This window comes from Mesitornis unicolor, unplaced genomic scaffold, assembly GCF_000695765.1.
Source record: "Mesitornis unicolor isolate BGI_N332 unplaced genomic scaffold, ASM69576v1 scaffold3434, whole genome shotgun sequence".
Taxonomy (NCBI): Eukaryota; Metazoa; Chordata; class Aves; order Mesitornithiformes; family Mesitornithidae; genus Mesitornis; species Mesitornis unicolor.
The window spans coordinates 26955-48061 of record NW_010177874.1 but is presented as its reverse complement, the minus strand read 5'-3'; the positions used below and the strand labels follow the sequence as shown (position 1 = coordinate 48061).

Below are 21107 nucleotides of genomic sequence, written 5' to 3'. Positions count from 1 at the left end.
CTTTGGGTGGGCAGTGCACTGCCTTTGTCTTTCCTCTCTGTTGCTATTTCCCAGGTGGTGACAATGAGGCAGAAGGGGGGGAAATCGTTTTCTCTACTTGGCATGAGAGCTGGCTGGAAGAATGAAGGATAGCACCCAGCATCTCAGGCTGTTGCTCCTAATGGCTGGGCTGGGCTTCCCAAAGATGCATTCCATTTCCCTTCCTCTGCCTTTTCCATTTTCCCAGTAAATGGGCTGTAAAGTCACAGCAGATTAAAGTTTGTCTAAACCTCCTATAAAATATTGAAGGTGCAGCTGGTATTAATCTAGTCTTTTTGTGGTATGAGGTGCATGTGTAATGGGACTATAGATTTACGTGTGGTCTGTGGGCATTTAAAACACCCCAAAGGTTGTTAAAGAGATTCTGAGGAACTGGATCCCTCACTGGGTATTAAAAGCTCTTCATTAGTGCTAATGTACACTAAATTAAGGTGGCAATTAGACTGAGCATATTCATCAGGATGGTGTGTTTTAATAAATTGTGTATTTAACATGATGGTATTTTATTGACTTCTGCACTAATTGCGTATTTTTCTCTTACAGGACAAGCTTGGCTAGAAAGAGATACATGGGACACACAGACAATTAAAGGCTAGAATAGACACTGTGCTTCAAGTCCCAAGATTTGTGAAGGTGAGTCTTGTTTATGACTCTTTCTTTCTGCATGCCAGATGCTTTCTCTGTATCTCTGTCAAGGCTGGTTAGGTGTAGCTGTGGTAAGCAGGAGAGAGGTAAGTAATACACAGCTCACGTGCCGTCATATCATCTGCATGGTGTACTGCAGCAAGTTGCCCCCTTCAGTCTCCTAATTAAACTACCTCTATTTTATCTAGATGAGCAGACTGGGTGGAAATAATACTCTGTGAGGGTTTTCTGGAAGGCATCACCTGTTGAATATGTTCTCTTAGCAGACTCCACCACTTTGGTTTAAAGGAATTGGATGCTGCTTGCAAATAGTGAACACAGAAATCCTCCTGAGAGAGGAGTACTCTGTGAAGGAAGGTAAGCATGCTGAGCCAAGTCTCCATACCTGCAAGCCAAAGGGTGGGCTCCCATGTTGCTAGAGACAGGACATAATGGAGTGATGCTGTGTTGTGGCGGTCCTTCACTGGTGCAGCATAGAGCTTCAGGGACATTTCTACTGACATCTCAGAAATTGATGCACTGACTTGGGAAAGAACCTGGTCAACATTTTCTAATTCCTTTAAAGATTGACTGGCAGTGGCACCGGAGAGTTTCAAACATGTCTTCTGCTTTTACTTGGTTGCATTGTGCATGAATATGAAAGTACGTGTGAGTTAGCACCATTTGTTCCTTGACCTGTTGGCTAATATGTTGTAGGAGGTACTGCAGAACTGGCTCTTAGGTTTTAAAGGAAGCAATGGATCAGTTCATTGGACAAGGTCTTCATACATGTTGACAGCAAAGAGGTATTTACATGAAAAGAAGATATACATGATCAATGTGATAGAAGTGACTGAAAAAGTGATTTGCATGAAGGTTGTACAAGGTGACCTCCAGACATCTCTTCCAATCTTGGTTATTCTGTGATTTCTATCAAGTATTCAAGATGGTGAGACTGAGGAGCCATCATGAGAGTACACAATGTCTGAATTTTGTGTAGTGAAATATGAATAGTCTGCAGAGGTATGTTAGAGCTGAGGATTACATGCTTGGAATGGTAGGCAAGGAAAATGGTTCACATGCTCTCAGTGGAGGACAGGAGTGCTGTGATAGAAAATAGAAGATGCAAGAATTGAGAATGGTGAAGATAAGGTGCTCCTAAGAGTTTTGATAGGCTGGCACATCCAAGGGATGCTCTTATTCCTTTTGCCACAAGGTGAACACACCTTGGACAGCTCTTTTGGAAAGTCTTTCATAGAATCATAGAATCATTTGGTTGCAAAAGACCTTGAAGATGATCTAGTCCAACCATAACCTGTCCACTACTAAACCATGTCTCTAAGCACCTCATCTACCCGTCTTTTAAATACCTCCAGGTATGGTGACTCATCCACTTTCCTGGACAGCCTGTTCCAGTGCCTGATAATGATTTCAGTGAAGACATTTTTTATAATATCCAATCTAAATCTCCCCTGGTGCAAACTGAGGCCATTTCATCTCGTCCTATCTCTTGTTACTTGGGAGAAGAGATCAACACCCACCTCACTACAACCTCCTTTCAGGTAGTTATAGAGGATGATAAAGCCTCCCCTCAGTCTCCTCTTCTCCATGCTAAACAACCCCAGCTCCCTCAGCTGCTCCCAATACGACTTGTGCTCCAAGTGATTTTCAGTGGTTCCATCTTCAAGGTAAAATGTTGGATTTCAGTCCAGTGTGAAAGGGATATGTGGGTAAAGGGAAATGTCAGTGGTAGCAAAAAGGAACTTGGAAGCAGTTTTTGGGGGTGTGGTTGAGCAGCTGCCTTTAGATATGTGAAATTCAAGGTGTCTGCAAGGCATGCAAAAGCAAATGTCAGAAGGAAATAAATAAATGGTGGCTGGAGAACAAAAAAATGTGTTGCCTTGAAAAAGTAGTCTGTATTCGTAACTGATTACAGCAGCTGGTGTATGTTTCCCAGCTCCACTACTGAGGATTTTTAGCCTCACAATCACTTTGCAAGATAAAATTCATATTAGAGGGGGAGAAATGTAGGATAATTTGCCTAAGAAAAAGCTGAACATTTACAGCTACATTTCAGACAAAAACAAATGCATCTCATATGTCTCACAGGTCTGAGATGGGACAAGCCAGGGAATGCATCTGTCAGCCACTGTCTTCTGCAGTTCTGACTGTTAATGTTTGCTTAGCATTAAATGTCTCCTGCAGAGCAGAACCTAATCTGTCACAAATTTGGGGCCTGAAGAAGGGGAGAGAAGGTATTTTTGAAAAGTAGATTAAGACATATGTGCTCAGTTTTTATCACACTTGCATCAGTGTGTAGTAGAAGTAACTTATAAAATTGGCCTTTTGTATGTATGCCTCAAAAAGAAATGTGGAAGGAAAAAGCAGCTCTGTGGGTCAAGACTGTCCTTTCATGTCAGTTATTTTCTTCATGCAGCCTGTCATCAGGGACTTCAGGTACCTTCAGCTAATTAGTAAGGCAGCAGTTGGCACAAATGGTTTCATAATTACATTATTTGCAAGTAACGTTATTTGCATTTTGCTTGCATTGCTTGTAAATAGCATTAGTTATATACTCTTCAAAGTCTAGAATGCTACTGCATATGTTAACTAGATGGTAATGTATTTTGTGTACAATGGAGTACTTGAGCTCTGATACTAAACAGTTTTAAATGCTACATAAGAGGTCAGATCATGCTTTTGGTTGATTTGCCCTGTTTTAATCAGTGCAATCCCAGGATCCAAATGGTGACCCTACATGTGCTGTTTGGGAATCTAGGTCCCTAGCAGAAACTAGAAAGGGTGTGTTATGCTGGTCTGTGTGGATCTCTCTAAGCTCTAAGTTCCAGCTCTGAATCACTCACTTAGAGCTCCTGTTTCTCAAAAAAAATCAGTGTGTTGGCATTTTTGGGAAGTTTGCGTTGGACTCTTACGATGTGGAAGCTCTGACATGCTGTTCTTGGCTTTGTCAGCCCAGGCCTTGCACTGTTGCCACTCACTTCCATTTGAACATCCTGAGTTGAAGGACTCTGGGAGTTGTAAGCACCACTGGGTGTGTTCCTGGCTTGAAGCATAGCACAATTAGTAGGGCTGCACTTAGCTGTTGCTTTGCTGTGTGAAGTGTTATGGGTTTAGACATCACAAATCTGAGCCCAGCTCTACCACTGGAGACAGTTTCTTGCCCAGAAAAACAAGGGAGTCCTCACTTGTCAAAGTCAAGTGTACATGTGTTCGTGCTGCTCTAGGCTACTGTGACTGCCTGACTCTGCCAGTGAAGTTTTCAAGACCTGATTGCTCAACAGATTTAGAGTCTTCCTTGCCTGCTCACACCTAGAAAACTTTTTAACATACCGAGTGGTTGCATGGAATCATACTGAGAAATGCAAGGAATCATAGCTTAGGTTTGTCTTTGAACAGGAGGCCAGTACCCAGCTGGTGTAAATCAGAGCAGTTCCAAGGGAGCCTGCTTGTCTTGCAGAGGAAGCAGACCCAGACATGGGAAGTAAAGTAAGGCAGGAATATGATTTATCAGCTCAACAAAGTGGCAAGACAGAGTTAGGCTCAGGAGTCAGCCCCCAGGCAATGTTTTTCATGTGGATGCCTCTGCAGTGAGATGAGTGTTAATGATGTGAAGTGGCACAATATGGTTAAACTGGTTTGCTTTTTATCCCTTTTTTGCATAAGGCTACTATGATATGGATCATGTGGGTGTGTGCTCAAGGTGGCAGGACCTGGAAGTTTCTCAGATAACTTTAAAACATTGACTAATATACTGAGATTTTGCCACCCTTTGTTTCATTGGAGCCTAACATTTTTGTGTGGTGATGGGAACATCAGGGCATCACTAATTCTAGGGCTCTTGAAGTTCCAGTATTGTATCAATTTGTCTGTATTTTCATATCCCTGTCTACTACAGTGTCCAAGCTCATGGGTCAGTGGAGCTGAAGCTTCACCTTTCCCATGAAACTGGTTCCCTCCCCAGTTCCTTACCCTTCTGGACTTCAAGATCTCCTGTCTCTCTAAGATTTGCAGACATGGCTTTAAACAATGCCAGGAAGCTGTGGGCATTTCCTTCAGACCCACATCAGAGGTCTGTGCCCTCCTCCATTTCCTGGACTCACAGTCTTGGCTCTGAGTCTCTCTGTACAGAACAGTTGTGTATCAGAGGTACGAGAAAACAGACTTTGTCAAGAAAAATATTGCCCTTGTTCTCAGGTTCAGATTCAGGTTTGTGTTGCTTCAGAAGGGATGTGGACTGTAAGACAGGCTTTGTGGATCTGCTCAGGATTCCTCTCACAAAAACGGATTCCTTGGTGGTTCCCAGCCTGCAGAGGCATGGCTGGGCTGCTGTCCTGCCCTGGGTAAGCAGAAATGCAGAGGGACAGCAGCTGTGGGGCCACATCAGCTTTACATTGCACTATTTGTGCATTTGCCTATTCTGCCACTAGGGAAGAACTGATTTGATTTTTAAACTAGGTCAAAGCAGGGCAGCAAACACACACACTGTGAGACACGAATCTGGCTGTGTACCTCTGGCAGCCTCTTGCTGGCATTGCTGCCTGCCATGGGTTTTCTCAGCCCTTTGGCACAAGCAGAGCAGTTCCCATGGTCACAGAGGAAAGCACCCTGAGAGGCTCTACAGCGGTCCCAAGTTTGCGGATTAACAAAAGCAATGAAGGAGTAAAAGAAAGAGTTTTATTTCTGGCCTGGTGAAAACCTTGAGTAGTTTCTGGGTTTTTTTAAAGTGAATTGAATGTATTTTGCTAACATAGTATATTATTGGATGCAGGTCTCTTTAGGGAGTAGTATTCACTGTGGAGAAAGGGGAAGAGATGGGTTAAGAAACATGCAGGTTTGGGAGGGCCTCTCTAGGGAGCTAAGCAAACTTGTGCCTCTGTGTTTGTGTATGTATGTTTCCATCTGTGTGCTGGATTATCTTCTGTTTCAGTGAAAGTTTTACTATTTTATGCATTTATTTGTCTCTCCCTCTAGGGTTCTTGGTGAAATAATTGCATATCAGGAGACACAGTCACTTCATTAAACAACAAGCTTTATGAGGTAGAAACTTACTTCCAATGTAGCCTCACGGGGTCAGGATTTATAGCTGCTCTTCCAATACAAGTATTGTCCTAAGTAGTTTGCTGTCTAATTCAGATGTGGAGTTTCAAAACTGGTTCAGATTCCTTAGCATTTTTTCCTGGAATTAAAGGCTTACCAACTTTGATCCATGGGCTCTGCCTGCAAAAGAGCTGTGCAGAGAGGGGTGTAGAGCACCAGGGCTTCAGTGGCACAGGAACATTTCACACTGAATGATGAGCGAGTGTTGTGCCCCAGGCAGAGGAACTGTGTGAGGACAGACTCATCAGGCCCTCCTGTCTCCACACACTGCAGTCATTCCCAGCCCAGCTCTTCCAAATATCTACAAGTTTCCCTGAAAATGTGCATGTTTGTGTCGCATTCATTCTGTAGAGGGAGCTTGTATGGAGCTGGCTGTCTCAAACATTTGCCTCTGAGCCTTTCAAATGGGCACAGCTTCTTCTGGGTCCTGTGCTGAGAAGACCTTTTTTGACATGAAGTAGGCAGGTACATTCAGTGCTTCTTAAACTGGACAGGCTTTTGAGACTAAGAAAAAAAAATCTTCATGGGCAGAGGGCTATATTTTCCCCCAGTCTGCAAGCAAAGCTAGAGGTTTCATCTCCTGCAACCTTCCTCTTCACATCTGCGTTCTCCTTTAGACCTGGAAGAATGCAAAGGGATTTAGCAGGGATCATTATCTCCACTAACCTGTACGTTGTTGCCTTGTTCAGAAAAGAAACGAGCTCTTCTGTATAATGAACTCCACAGGATCTGGGGGAAATACAAATGGAGATAGGATTGTGCCACTCTAATAAATAATGAGTATGCTAAGGGAGTGCTGGTGTTTTGCAGGAAGAAAGGAGCCTGAAGACCATGGAGGGAGACTGTCTGAGCTGCATGAAGTACCTGATGTTTCTCTTCAATTTCTTTATATTTGTAAGTATTTAGAATCCACTTTCTCTCCTGAAACCTCCTGTTTCCAGCAGCCTGCTGCTCCACAGCAGGGTAGGCTGTAATTTATTAAAGTTGCCACAGTACAGAATATCCCCTCAGCTTTGCACTAGCAATCACTGAGGATTCTGCAGCATCCAAAGATGCTCAGACATTCAACAAGCCAGCGCAGTCGTCACTGTTGTCTGAGTTATTCCTTTCCTTGGCAAGGGAGACCAGAGGGAAAGCTATAACCAGTGGTGTATGTGGTCTACTTTTGAATAGCAGAAGAAATTGTTTTGTAGTCCTGGGTCCCCTGCTGAGGTTTTTCACTGGGAAAAACAGTCATTTTCCTACCACATCTAGAATAATTCTCAGTGACTCTGTTGCTCCTGCGTTTGACAGGAAGACTGGGAGTGCCCAGCCACCCTGGCCTCTGTGGCAGGGACAGTTCACGTGTGCCCCTTCATGCTGTCCCCTACAGCTGTGGCAGCATCTCAAGACTCAGTATTTCAGCACTAATAAACAGTTGGTAGAGTGATGTGTCAAGGAAGAAAGGTGCTATTGCTTCAAATGGTTCATTTAGTGAGCAAGAGATACCAAGTGTAGCATGTCAGCAGCCACCTGCTCAGTGGAGAATTTATGCCATGAGGAAACACAAACTCTCCAAGTGAACACCTTTGATCAAAAGATAGCAATGAATGCGGTTTTTCTGCAGCAGTTGTTTTATGTTGTCCTATCTCCCTGTCTCTCCTCTCCTTGTGTTGTGACAGCTGGGAGGAGCATGCCTGCTGGGAGTTGGGATCTGGGTCATTGTGGATCCCACAGGTTTTCGAGAGATAGTGGCTGCCAACCCTCTGCTCTTCACGGGAGCATACATCATGCTGGCTATGGGAGCGATGCTCTTTCTGCTAGGTTTCCTTGGCTGCTGTGGTGCCATCCGTGAGAACAAATGCCTCCTGCTTTTTGTAAGTGTCCTTGTGTTTTCTATTGGCCTGTTGGTGCTTCCCAAGAATGGGGGTGACTGGATATAGATGATACTGTGATAAATGTATGACTGGGTGTCTGTTATCATAGCCATTATTCCCTTGGGCAATAAATAGGCTTTGGGTACTTTCACACAGAGCTAGAAATGCAGAGAATTTGCTTCTTCCATATACCAGATTTGAGCCCAGTGGGTATGGAGCCTGGGATTGTATTTTGACCTTGTTAAGCTTTGTTTAAAAATGGTCCTATTTATTTTGTTTTTTTTTTTTTTTTTTTTTGCTTTATGAATTGCCCGAAAATGTTCCTTTCTTGACCACCTAAACCCCACTGCTCCACTTGCAGATTCATTTCTCAGTGGTTCACAACAAAGCTGAGGGAAGATGTAGAGCAGAACATCTGTGCAATGGAGCCGCCCATGTCAGCAGAAATGCCCAGCTCAGAGCTGCACAGTGGCCTTGTACTGCAGCTCTCAATAGCTGGTTACTCCCTTATGCAGCCTACTCTGCTCCTAAAATGAACCAGATTTGTTATCTTCGGGCAATTTTCCCCTGAATGATAGGGTTAAATTTCAGCCCATGTGGTCAAGTACTATTTACAAAGAAGCTAACCTCTAAAATAAGTCATTTCTGACCTGTGCCATAAGTTCTGATACTGCAGGGTTTTCAGCTATTATCTATTACTGGAAGGCATTACCAGTTATGTATTGAAAGACAAAAATGATTAGTTTTATTTTTCATTTTTGTCAAATGTGACCTTTTGTTTCTCCCTCTGGGTCTGTTTGGGCTTTGGTTTTGGGTTTGATTTGGTTTGGTTTTTAAAAATATTGATCTTGTGGTGTTTTGTTGTGATTGTATCTTGCACAGCTGCTTCATGGTGCAAAAGAGACTTGTCTCTAACTTTAAACAGAACAGGAAAGTCCTCTTTCTTGGATCCAAACCCATTTTTTCTGCAAAAGGAGCCTGGCTTCACTGAGATAAATTCTCCTGTCCCTTCAATTCATACCCTGCAAATGTGAGCCCTTTTTCTGGAAGCCATTGTGGGTTTGATTTCTAGTGACTCACCTCAGAAGTAAATCAGAAAACCAGATGTGTTACCTGTGAAGTCATGGAGATCTGCCCATAGAAACGGAACAAAATGCAAAGGATCAGGCCCAATGAGACTGAGGTTACTTCAAAGCCTGTCCCTGTCAGATTAAGAAACTAGAAGTTATGTTTGATGGGAAGTATTGATTGTAAGTGAATGGGAGAGTAATATTTTCAGTTTGGACCCTGGCCGCAACATACAGATTGGGGACCTGGCTGGCGGAAGGGAGCTCCGGGCTATGCTCTTTCCTGCTTTAGTATTATAGGGTTACATCACTGTTTGAAAGTTCTTCCTGGTGTTTTAGTTATGCTCCAGTGCACTCAGTTTTGTGGTTATTACTTTTCTGATTCTTAGAGATAGTTCTGAGCGCTGCTGCTTTATTTATTTGCCTTTTTAAAAAAAATACGTGGAATATGAGAAATATATGGGCTGGAAGTAACACCCTAGACTGGGAGAAATTCTAAAAGTAATCACTGGATGAGGAATTAGTGTTTCACCTTGATCAGGTCTTCCAGGGCTTCCAGTATCAAAGTCAACTCTTAAACAACCTGCCGTTTCACGTCCTGACAGCAGTGAAACACTTGGATGAGGATCTGTGCTGATACCAAGTGCAAAGAGATATGTTGCTAATTCCTGCTTTTTGGGGGCATCACAACAGCTGATGTTAAAATGCATAAAACATCTGAGAAACCTCAAGTCTGATGGGAGTATATTTTATGCATTGAAAAGGCAAATCAATATTAAGCATATGCCAGAGAAGCTGGGAACACCTTGCAAAATGGAGAGTGTTAGTCTTCAGGGCGGTGGTACTTGAGGAGAAGTTGCTACATCAAATCAAGTCCACTTACAAAGTTGTTAAAGAATTGATGAGCCAGAGAGCTGCTCGAGTGAGATTTCACAGTGATGCATAATGTATATCTGAAGCTTTTAGTCCAAATGTAAACAGAAGATAGAAGGGACAAGACAGATGCACAAATGCATGTTCTCTAGGTTCTGGCTTCTGTGTTTGCAAGGACTTTTATTTTTCATTAAACTGCTTGTCTTTTGGTAAAAAAACAAACAAACAGACAAAAACCCCCCAAACCCCCACAAAACAACAACAACCAAAAAAACCCCAACACCCTCCCCCAATCCCCCCCCAAAAAACAACAAAAAATCCCCATCAAAAAGATACAGGAAAAAAACAAACCAACCCAACAACAAAAAACCCACATCACTGTGGAAACTAACATGTTACATTAGGAACAAGGCTGATTTCTAGATTTCCCTGCATTTGGACTTGGGGCACAAAAAGCAACAAACATTGGCCTGCAAATCAGATGCTGAATAACTTCTGGATTGTCCTAAAGACCCTCTGACTGCAAAGGAACACCATAAGAACCAGAATGCAAAGTGCTGTTAAGCATACAGCATTGCACCACGGGACTTAATTCAGCTTCACAACAAGAGCAGTCAGTGTTAGCTTCATTTGGCTTAGTTTTGGATGCAGATGTCCTGTTTTGTACTCTGTAAAATGGATGTAGTAGCCCCAGAAATTTTTCAGCAAGAAAATGTGGGTCCTTTGGGTGAAAGGTCGTTGCTGCTCTTTTTGAAACAATGTTGCTGAAACTGAAACAGTAGATGAATCATGAAAAAGAAACACCGAACATTGAGTTATGGAAACTTCTGATAAACCTGTAACCATCACCAGGTGCTGAGGGACAATTTTTGACCAACTTGGGAGACCCCACTCCTCAGGATGTGCACATTGGATGTGAGGGTTACCTGTGTTCAAGTGTGGGTCTCAAGCATAAATTTGAATGTGAGGCTCCTGTATCCCATGCGTTAACCAGTTGACGGTTACTGCTCTCATATATCAGTAATCAATTTAATTTTGGGAGGCAAAACATAATAAGCAGATTTTGACTCTCCTTAAAATGCAGAATGAGAGCAAGTTCTGAAACACTGATGATCCATCTTATTTTTCTCATAATCCCTAATAAGCCGCTCATGTGTTTTTCTACAGTAACTGTTACAGGTCTGTAATGCAGGCTGCACAATGTAAGTGTAAATCAGTTTGGGAATGATAATGAAGCTTATCAGAGATAATCTGGGAATGGCTGCTTCCACTTCTGCACAAACCTGTACTGGAGCTTGGGTGAACATGTATCTCCCAGTAATCAGTAAATGAAATGCAATTAGCAGGGTGATGGGATTAATCACTTGATCACCACCTTAGACCTCTTAGTGACTATGCTGAGATCCCTTGATGGATGATGATGTGAATTTGCAAAGCATCGTTCATTCTCATCACTTGTTCTTTGCCCTCCTGTGGTGAAATTAAAAACAAAACAGTCTCTGAGCAGGAAAAAAAGAAGCCACACAGAAAACTCCAGCAGTAAGAATAAATTACAGAATTAACCAGTTCAGCAAAATCAAGCAGCAGCATTGTGTTAGCAACCCAAGTCCCTGTTCATCTGACTCTTCTTGTTTTGTCATTTGAGCCCAGGCTCCTTTTGTTTCCACTGCAGAAGCAGGAAGACAAGTGGGACAGGGTGGTGCGTGCACTTTTCCAGTGTGGAAAAATCGCTTACGACTCTGATAACAATTGACAACAAAACAACATTTTGCCCATTCCAAGCAGGTAGTTTGAATTCTCTCTCCACTGCCAAAATGCGCACTGCACAGCATTTCAGACACTGTTTATAAATCATTGTCTGAGGATGACAGTAGCACTTCTGCCCCCCATCTGCCTGTCTTCTGTTTCAGAAAGACCTTCAATAACCTTCTCACTCAAAAAAAACCCCAAACATTCAGACTTGTGTTTATTTCTTGCTTCAACCACCTTTGTTGCTAACATGTACCACATGTTTATTACCCTCCACGTGGTGTGGTCTTACTGGATTCTCCATTCACTCCTTATGGTGCCAAAATCTGCATTCATTTCTAAACGTTCACTCAGTTTTGTCAGATCATACAATCATTAAGTTTGGAAGAGACCTCTAAGATCAAGTCCAACCTTCAACCCAACACCACCATGCCCACTAAACCATGTCCTAAAGTGCCACATCTACACATTTTTTGAACACCTCCAGGGATGGTGACTCCACTGATTTCCTGGGCAGCCTGTTCCAGTGCTTGACCACTCTTTCAGTAAAGAATTACTTCCTAATGTCTAATCTAAACCTCCCCTGGCACAAGTTGAGGCCATTTCATCTCGTCCTATCGCCTGTTACTTGGGAGAAGAGACCAACACCCACCTCACTACAACCTCCTTTCAGGTAGTTGTAGAGAGTGATAAGGTCTCTCCTCAGCCTTCTTTTCACCAGACTAAACAACCCCAGTTCCCTCAGCTGCTCCTCGTAAGACTTGTGCTCCAGACCCCTCACCAGCTTTGTTGCCCTTCTCTGGACATGCTCCAGCACCTCAATGTCCTTTTTGTAATGAGGGGTCCAAAACTGAACACAGAACTCAAGGTGCAGCTTCACCAGTGCTGAGTACAGGAGCACAATCACTTCCCTGGTCCTGCTGACCACACTATTTCTGACGCAAGCCAGGATGCTGTTGGTCTTCTTGGCCACCTGGGCACACTGCTGGCTCATGTTTAGTCTGCTGTCCACCAATATCCCCAGACCCTTTTCTGTCTGGCAGCTTTCCAGCCAGTCTTACCCAAGCCTGTAGCGCTGCATGGGGTTGTTGTGACTGACATGGCTCTCAAATGGTGATTTCTCTCTATGACTATAAGAACAAAAAATGTCAGTCTAGTTCAGGCTTCGGGTTCCTCAGAACCAAGGATGGAAATAAATGCTATTTTGGGAGAGCATGTGAGCCTAGCCATTTTCTACTCTGTTCCCATAGGAGTTCCTCAGCACCAGCATTTGTTGTTTTAAGGATGTTAGAGGGCACATCCCTGCCTGTTCCTTTTCCTGTTTGTTATGGACTGAAACATCATCAAACTAGCATGAGGTATCAGTGTAACTGAGAATCAAAGACAGGCCTAGACCTGAGCTCTGATGTCAGCAAGTGCTTTCCTGCCTGGGAGATCTGTTCCCTTCAATGCTCTTTTCCTCTCTACTCAAGTTTTAACTTTAGCTGTGTACCAGTTTTCTGTGCCCCCTCCAGGCAGAAGGGTCTGGGGTGGGAGCTCACAGGAGTCCTGGTGCTCATCCCAGGCAGGAAACGCTCCACAGTACCTGAGTGCTCTGGGTAGGCAGGGTCCTGGGGGCAGCTTCCTCACAGCAGGACATCAGTCCCTCTGGGGATAAGACCTCTTAAGTGCATCTGATTTACTGCTATGGGGTGGGTGGTGAAGGCATGGTGAATTGCTCAGGCTTGGTAACACTGCAGAAACAAGATGCCTTTAATAAGACTGAAGACCAGACTTTCAGACCGAAGCAGCAGAAGGTTGCAAGGGGAACACGTTGAAAATACAGTTCCAGCTTAAATTGAACAACCACGTGCCTCTCTGTTTGCTTTCATGTCTCTTCCTCAGCATTATGATGACATTACTATAATGGTTTTACTTCAAACTGGATGTTTGTTTCTCTCTTGCTACCACTCAGTCTGCTGACTGTTGCTTTCTGTCAAGTTTGCAGTGTACCCTTAATTTAAGGATATGAACATGTACGTTTTCGATATTATACAAGACATGGATGATAGCTGCATAACAAAATTAACATTATGATGGGGTGTTACTAACTTTCTGTAGATCCTATTGCATGCATCTAATGGTATGTCTGTAGGATTTTTTTTATTTATTTATTTTTTTTTCATCTTCTCTCTTCCAGTTCTTCATGTTTATTTTGTTAATCTTCCTGGCGGAGCTTTCAGCTGCAATCCTGGCTTTTATCTTCAGAGAAAATGTAAGTATCCTATGATGGGCAAACTCTGAGTGCCAGTGGGATTGTACCCAGCTGGAGCATGGTGTTAGATGGTGGCTGCTTCATTTGAAGAGCGACAGTTTCAAATCACAACAAAACTGCCTCATTGCTACCCTTGGCAAGCCAGTGAGTGCTAACTAACCTGGCGTGTGCAGGGTGGATGGTATATATATACACAGGAGATATACACTGGGGGGACTCCTTAAAATCCTGAAGTTTTGAGAGACTTCCTGATTCTTTTGCAGCCAGGCCAGCTGCACATTCCATCAAAGAGAAGTTTTATAATAAAGTCACACTAAGATTTAAAAACAACTTTTCTTTTTTTCAATATAGCATGTGTTTAATATTAATAGTGAAACCTCCTGTTTTCCCAACAGATCCAAGGCTTGCTCTGCAGCGCAAGAACTCTCTTGTGCATCTTCTAATCATAGTCCTTCTTAAATTTTCATGTTATGATGCTCACCAGACTCCTCTCTATGCTGCTTATAAGATATTCCTCTTGACCTGCTCTGACCAGGTCTCCCCTTGTCCCATTTTGAGTCTCATCAGTGGATTCCTTGCCTATCACCCTGCTTACAACTTTCTGGTCCTTCTCTCCACAATTTCATATGATCTAGCCTTTCTCTATTCTGCTGCTGTGCATATTATTATATGGCCATCATCCCTCTCCTATGCTAGCAGTAAGCTCTTACTACACTAGTAGTAAACACAGTCTTATTTTTTTTCTCTAACCAGCAAAGGTTTGTCCATTTTTTTCATGTTCCCACATGTGAAAAGAGCCTGACTGAACTAGGTCCATCTTTCTGAAGTCAGCCCGTCTTTGAACTATGACTCTGAGTGATGGCTGTGATAAAAACATTGACCAACAGGGGTAGTCACTAGTGACTGTTAGTATTTATTCTGTTTATTTGGCCTCTGTCAGTAGTAAGAGAAAATACAGCACGTTCCCTGTACTGAACATGACAGAAATGTGGCAGAAGCATAGAAGGGCCATGTGTAATAATGATTTTCTTGAGCCAGAATATACTTTAAATTTTATTCATATAAAAATATTTTGATAAGAGAAGAATCAAGACTTGAGGAGCTCACAGCAAGACAGCGTGGTGTTTGTGCAGTAGGATGGTCTTGGAGGGAGGTAGTGAGAGGATTTGTTTTTTCCCTTTATAAGCCTGTGGCCTTTTGTTTTTGCCTAAGATCTGAGGGCAGTGGGGAAGGGACAGCACTCTGTACAGAGTGGATGACCAACTCCAGCTTAGGCTTTGAGATTATGCCTTCATGGGAACAGCTACTGCTGTTACCTCCATAAATAGGTAGCAGCATGGGAGGTCTAGTGAGTTCTGGTCATTACAGCTCTGCTGTCAGGAGTTGTTAGAGAATTCCTTTGGTTCAGCACAGGCAGCAGACCTCACACATAGCAACTGCCCTGCAGACCCAGGTACAGGCTTCCTGACAGAGAGAGAATGCAGTCCCTGGTGAGCAGGCCCTGGGCGAGTGGCCGGCAGCTGTCTGCTCCCACCTCCCAAATGCCCTGTGGGACACTGGTAAAAGGTACAAGAATCCAGACAGGCTCACTGTGAGTCCTGCGTTTGGAGTGACTGCAGGGCTGCCTGTGCCTTTTTCCCTCAGTCAGGAGGAGCCTGCTTACATTTTGCTTCTGGGGAAATCATTGGTACCTTCTACTTCCCATGGAAGTCATGGGATAGTTACCTTGCAAGATAAGGTTGCAGTGGTTATTCTAGACTTCTGTGGCATCTGGCGGTGTTTTGTGAGACAAAACTTGAAGGGGAACAAACTTCTGTCTTTCCTGAACTTGTCTTCTTGTTAGCATCACCAGCTTCCCACTCTGTCAGAATGACTGACAGGAAAGACTTAAATCGGAAGGAATGAAGAATGTCAGATCCCAACATAGCTGGAGATGGCTCTGTGCAGAAGAAACTCAGTCTGCAAATTCTTGTGGTTGTTCTCTCCTCAGGTTTCTTCTGAAAAAAAAACCAACCCCAACAACGTGTTTTGCTGTTGCTATATGATCTTGGTGGTAGCTCCTCTGGCTCAGTAACTACTAGTGGCTAATTTTGCTGTCATCTTTGGGTTAGGATGAGGCTAGATGGCTGGATTGGGTGTCCATGGGGACAGGGGTAGTCTTTCAGTGGCCCCATGTCAGGAAGAAGTCTTCACAGCAGCAGTTTAAGGTCAGATTCAGATGTGCTTTTCTCTTCCCTACAAAATGAGTTACTTTCAAGGCATGTGGTAGTAAATGCATATTTAGGCATCCTAAATTTCTTAGAAGATTGCCAAGTGGGTTCCTATGATGGTCATTGCACCAGTCTATATGGCTGTGGTCTCACTGTGTGTATAAAATGAGACAAAAGAGAAAGGCACACTCTTACCTGTTCACTTTCCAGATAACGGGCAGTGCAGCTTTCTCTTGTATAGTGTTTTACATCCAAACTAGCTCCCTAACACTCAACAGAGTTAAAATATTAATAGCTGAGGGAGTGAAAGAAATTAAGAGACAAAAATAAGGGAGAAAAGAGATGTTTTCTGCTGAGATTTGACATGAGATGAAGAGGCAGTGAAGCAGAGTGTGATGGTGGGTTTAGTGAAAGTGGTATTAGTGATGGTGAGCTACTGTGATCTGCAAGTCTGGCTGAACTCCCAGATAACTGTTTAAAAGCAATCTCTGAAGAGAAAGGATGTTGCTAATCAGCAACGGGAGTACCAGAGTTTCTCTTGTTTTGAAAAGGAGCCTTTTTCTCCCCCCAGAATTCAGATGCTCAGGACAAACCATTTTAAGAGCAACAAAATGGAATCAGTTCTTTTCCTGGCAAACTCACCCTTCCAGCACTAGGCTTTGTTTTAGGCCAAGTCTCGTAAAAATCACACACAAACTCTGAACAATTTCTTCTGGGGTTGCTGCTGTCAAAATAAAGGTTTCATTTTATATTTAAATGACTCTTTTGTTTTAGACCCTGCCAAAGGCAGTCGGCTGGGATTATTACCAATGGTAATATCAGTTTCATAGTCTGTGCTTCAGAAACAGACAAGCATCAAAATGTGCTGCTGTCTCTGCAGGGGAACATACTTGGAGAAAGGGGAGGAAAGGAGAACATTGAGGCCATGTTTCAGCATCTTCTAACTTGGCCTTCCCTCTGTGCCTTAAATTCCCAAAGGAAAATGCCAGCACTCTTTGATCCTCTGGTATTTTAATATTCACAAGTGAAAAAAATGAGTTAATCTCTGTCTCATAAAAGTGATTTGGGAACGTAGCAGCATATCTTATTAAAAGACAGTGAGATTGAACTGCCTGTGTCATTCAAGTCTTTGTGACAAAGTTTTACCCAGTATCGATTTAGTCATTAAATTTGGCCTTAGTTTGTATTTGTAAAAGAGAAGTCAATATTAAGTGGTATTTGGGGTCTTTTAAAGAGTCACCACAGCCTTCTCTTTTTTTCCTTAAATTTTGCAGTAGAATTACAAAGGAAACAAACAATTTTGTGCTTGTGCTCCTGTGCCTACACATACATCTTATACATATGTATACATATGTACAATATTTCACACTGAATGTCAAGAACCTGAAACAAACCTGTAGCAGTGTATGTTACTACATCTGCAGTGCTGTAGGAACATCAAAAGAAAAAGGGTCTTTTTCAGCCCGCTTTATTTCTAATCCTGCAAATAGGCAGCACTGGAGCAGTGTATCCAGCCAAGTGCAACCCCTTTCACTGAGGTTTTGCAGTGGCAGAGAGATTTTGCCTGTGTGTGTCACAAACCACAAAGTATTTTAGAGAACAGACCACACAAGTCAAGACCTATTGGGAACATGGAAAGGAGATTCCTTGAAGTTTTCATCCTGAAGTTATAGGAAGGTGACAAGATTGAATCAGGGTATTCAGTTAACAAGACTATTAAGTTTGTACATTTACTAGTCCTCCAGAGAGTCATCCTAGGTAAATGTAATTTCAAGGTGTCTGACTTTTTGAGAAGACTGTGAAGTGAAATGTACATTCACTTTTTCTGTTTTCTGTAAATGTAAGCACTAGTAAATGAAATTCCACTTGTTTTTATTGCTGACCTTAGGAAAATGCTTAAATTATCTAAGCACTGGAAATATACAGAGGAGATTTTTCGTTGTGTGTGTGTGTTAGTTAGGTAATCTAAAGCATTGTCAGGGAAATGGTCTTTTTCTGATTTGTAAGCAGACTTGAGGATTTCATGTTCATTGCATGTTTTTAGTTCCTTTTCATCCCCGGAAAGGTTGATATTAAGGCTTCATTCTGATTTCTCACACATGGAAGTAAATTCAGAGCAGTTCCTTCATCATTAGTAGGAAGTTAACTGGTTTAAAAGGAAAACTGATGGGAAAAATCATGGTTTGATTGCAGACCTCATGAAGCATAGTAAATTAAGCTGCAATTTGTGTGTGGATTTGAAGATCTTTCTACAATCTGGTTTTGTCCTGTTTCAACTTATGAAACACTTTCAAGTAGTGCTGAATATTTAAAAAAATAACCAACCTTTAAAGGTAAGCATTAGCTTACAAGTATAGAAATAATTAAATCCCTGATTTTTAATAAGCAAGAGGTTTATTGAAAAGGTACCATTCACCCTGGATGATAGTTATGGTTCAGACAGCAGCTTTTCTCAAGTTCCTCCTCTGAGTTTTGCAAATAGAGAACAAACCAAAATAACCCCAGCATCCATGATAGGGAGCTCTGGGAAGTGCTTGGGAAAGAGGTGTTGGCAGCAAACTTTGCAGTTCTGCCTGTCTGTGCGTTTCAGCTGACCAGAGAGTTTTTCACCAAGGAGCTGAAGAAGCATTACGTGAGGAACAATGATACGGATGTCTTCTCTGCCACCTGGAACTCTGTTATGATCACGGTAAGTCAGGCCATGCCAGTCCCATGCTGCCCATGGTCAGCGGCCATCAGCACAGTGCTCAGCAGGCACCCTCAGCTCGCCTGTGGTCAGCCTGCTTCAACCATCCTGTCACATCAAGCAGAGCACTGGGGTTTGTGGTGGTGGTGGGAGGGAGATGAGAATTTGACTGGCAGCCAGTCTTTCTCAAAGTGAGCTACTGCCGGTCCTGAGACACTCCCAGTGACTGTGTCAGCCTTTGGAGTTTGCCAAAGTCTGAAGCATTTGACCTGACTGGGTACTCCCAGGTTTGAAACTGTGGGAGCAGAAAGCCATGGAGCTGTCTGCAACGGAATGCCACTGTGTTTACCCTGGACCTTTCACCTTGCAGACTGCTTCAAAACTATTCCCAGCCAACAGTAGCCAAAACCTGGTGCTAACTAACAGCTTTTTCTTAGCTTTTGTGAAATGAGTTGGTAGGTGGCAGATAAGGCAGGAGTGTCCTTAATGGTATATTTTCAGTATAGACATATTGGCCATCAAAATTTACTTTGGTATTACAATCCTCATCAGGCAGGTTAAAAATCAACTGCCATGGGAATTAGAGTTGGCATTATGTACTGCAAGAAGTTTTGTGTGTGTGTACACATGTGAATTTTGTGCTTGGTGCAGCCCATGATGTATCTCTTTGGGAGTGAAGAGTAGGACGTCAGGCTCTGCAGATGAAAAGTCAATTTCAGTCTTAAAAAGATGATTGGTGCCCTTCATGCTGATTCAGGACATTAATAAAGACATTTCCTTTTGCTGTCTGAAAGTAGACAGATTCAGAGTATGACCTGAATCCTTAAAAAGAACCTGACTTGAATCCTAAAAAGGGACCTGACTTGAATCACCTAGCAGTGCTTTTGAGCAGCAACAGTCCTGGCCATTAGCTACGGGGAGAATGGGCAGTTGGGAACCTGGATTGTACTACTGGCTCCCTTACAGACTTGCCAGGTGATCTCAAGCAAGTCATTCTGGATATGCTCCAAAGCCCTGTGTAGTTCATGGCAATATTCCCAGTTGTACCTTAGAGTCTACAGTATGACATGGGAACAGTGGGACTTTAGAAAAAGGCTTTGATGAAATAGAAGCTCCAAGGTACAAGCACAACCCACTTCTTTGGAAACAATAGTTGTTTTGTCTCTGCTTTAACTAAAGCTTTGATCCCTACAGGAATAGGTCTTTGGTAGATTTCTCTTGTCTGCTTACAGGGCAAAGTGTCAACTTTGTCTTTCTTTCTTCTCTATGCCTCTCACTAGTTTGCCTGCTGTGGAGTGAACGGACCAGAAGATTTTGAAGCTGTCCCTCATCTTCCACACTCCTCTTTGGAAAAGGCAACTCCAGAGGCTTGTTGCCAGCGAGAGCTCCAGAGCCGGGAAGGGATGTTTGTCAACAAGGAAGCCTGCCTTACAGGCATTGAGAGGTTTCAGAATCGACAGGTAAAGGAAGCCGTACACCTGGAAAAGGAGTTTCACAGCACGCAGAGAGGTGGCTGGCAGGTCATGCCATTCTGGCTGTAGCTCACATTCTAATTACACTTCTGCTGAAAGATTTTGAAGTCATTGCATATGTCTGATTTTGAAAATCCCCTTTCATTGTTTGCACTGCTAAGTCAATGTTATGCTGTATCAGCAGAAATATGAAGATTTTCCCAAGGAACTGAGAGGCAGGGTGGAAGTTTATGTCGGGTTTTATTGTGTTTCTGAAGGTTAGTACTATCTCTGAGAAGTTAATTAGCAAGTCAGCACAGGTCAGCAAGGATGGGATGGAGTTGGCTTTTACTGGCTGAGGTAGTGGCTCCAGTTTAGTTCACAATGACTCCTCATATGCAATTGAGAGATTTAGGGTTAAACATTCTGTTTTCCAAGTTAAAGAAGTGTTGCAAAGCTGCATTTCTCTGCCTTGTTACTATTTACAGTTAAAAAAGGACATTTCTTTTGCCAGGCCTCTGAATTTAAGAGTGTTTCCCAATACTACACTGGAACAAGACAGTTTATTATAATGCCATTGACACTGATAACTACCAGTTGTGTTTCCTTACGTTATCTCCAAGAAGTCAAGTTTCAGAAACTACCTAGCAGAGTTCCTGAATGTGTTCCCCTCAGCACTAACAAGCCAGCTGAGCTCTGTGCTGACCATAAGTACAAGCTTCCTCTTCTTTCTAGACTAAGCAGTAGTTCTCTTTTTCAGCACTTGATAGCAAATTGTGAATGACAGTAAGGGAGTTTGGAAGCAGTATGTGAGCTGTTCCTTGCCTGGCAGCTGGAAATGGCCGGCAAAGTCACTCTGGGTGAGAGATCATAGCAGACAGCACAGTTCTGCTTCTGCAGGTCTGATTGCTATGAGTAGATGGGGAAGAGAGAGAGGAGAGAGATGACAAACAGTGAGGAGGGAAACAGAAAGGCATTTTGAGAAAGAGTTGAATCAGTAACAGGTTTAGCTTTCCCTAAGTGGTGATGCTGGGGCCTACCACTTGTATGGAAAGGTGAGCCCTTGTCACCACAGAGTGTTGGTGGGAGAAGCCATGTGCACAGCAAGTGTCATCAAGCACACAATGAGACACTTCTGTACAATCGGAGAGACACTGCCAAACAACTGATGGCTGAATTC

At 43.0% G+C, this 21107-nt stretch overlaps 1 protein-coding gene across 1 annotated transcript in view; it reads left to right on the top strand.

Annotated features, from left to right (window-relative positions):
• The first annotated feature begins 603 nt into the window (after positions 1 to 603).
• Positions 604 to 21107, top strand: part of TSPAN18 (tetraspanin 18) — a 22923-nt gene continuing 2419 nt past the window's right edge. The window contains exons 1-6 of the mRNA XM_010182244.1: positions 604 to 672; positions 6592 to 6675; positions 7443 to 7637; positions 13506 to 13580; positions 18381 to 18479; positions 19757 to 19936. Coding sequence (XP_010180546.1) covers positions 6613 to 6675; positions 7443 to 7637; positions 13506 to 13580; positions 18381 to 18479; positions 19757 to 19936 — 612 coding nt within the window. The 5' untranslated portion in view covers positions 604 to 672; positions 6592 to 6612. The remainder of the gene's footprint in view (positions 673 to 6591; positions 6676 to 7442; positions 7638 to 13505; positions 13581 to 18380; positions 18480 to 19756; positions 19937 to 21107) is intronic.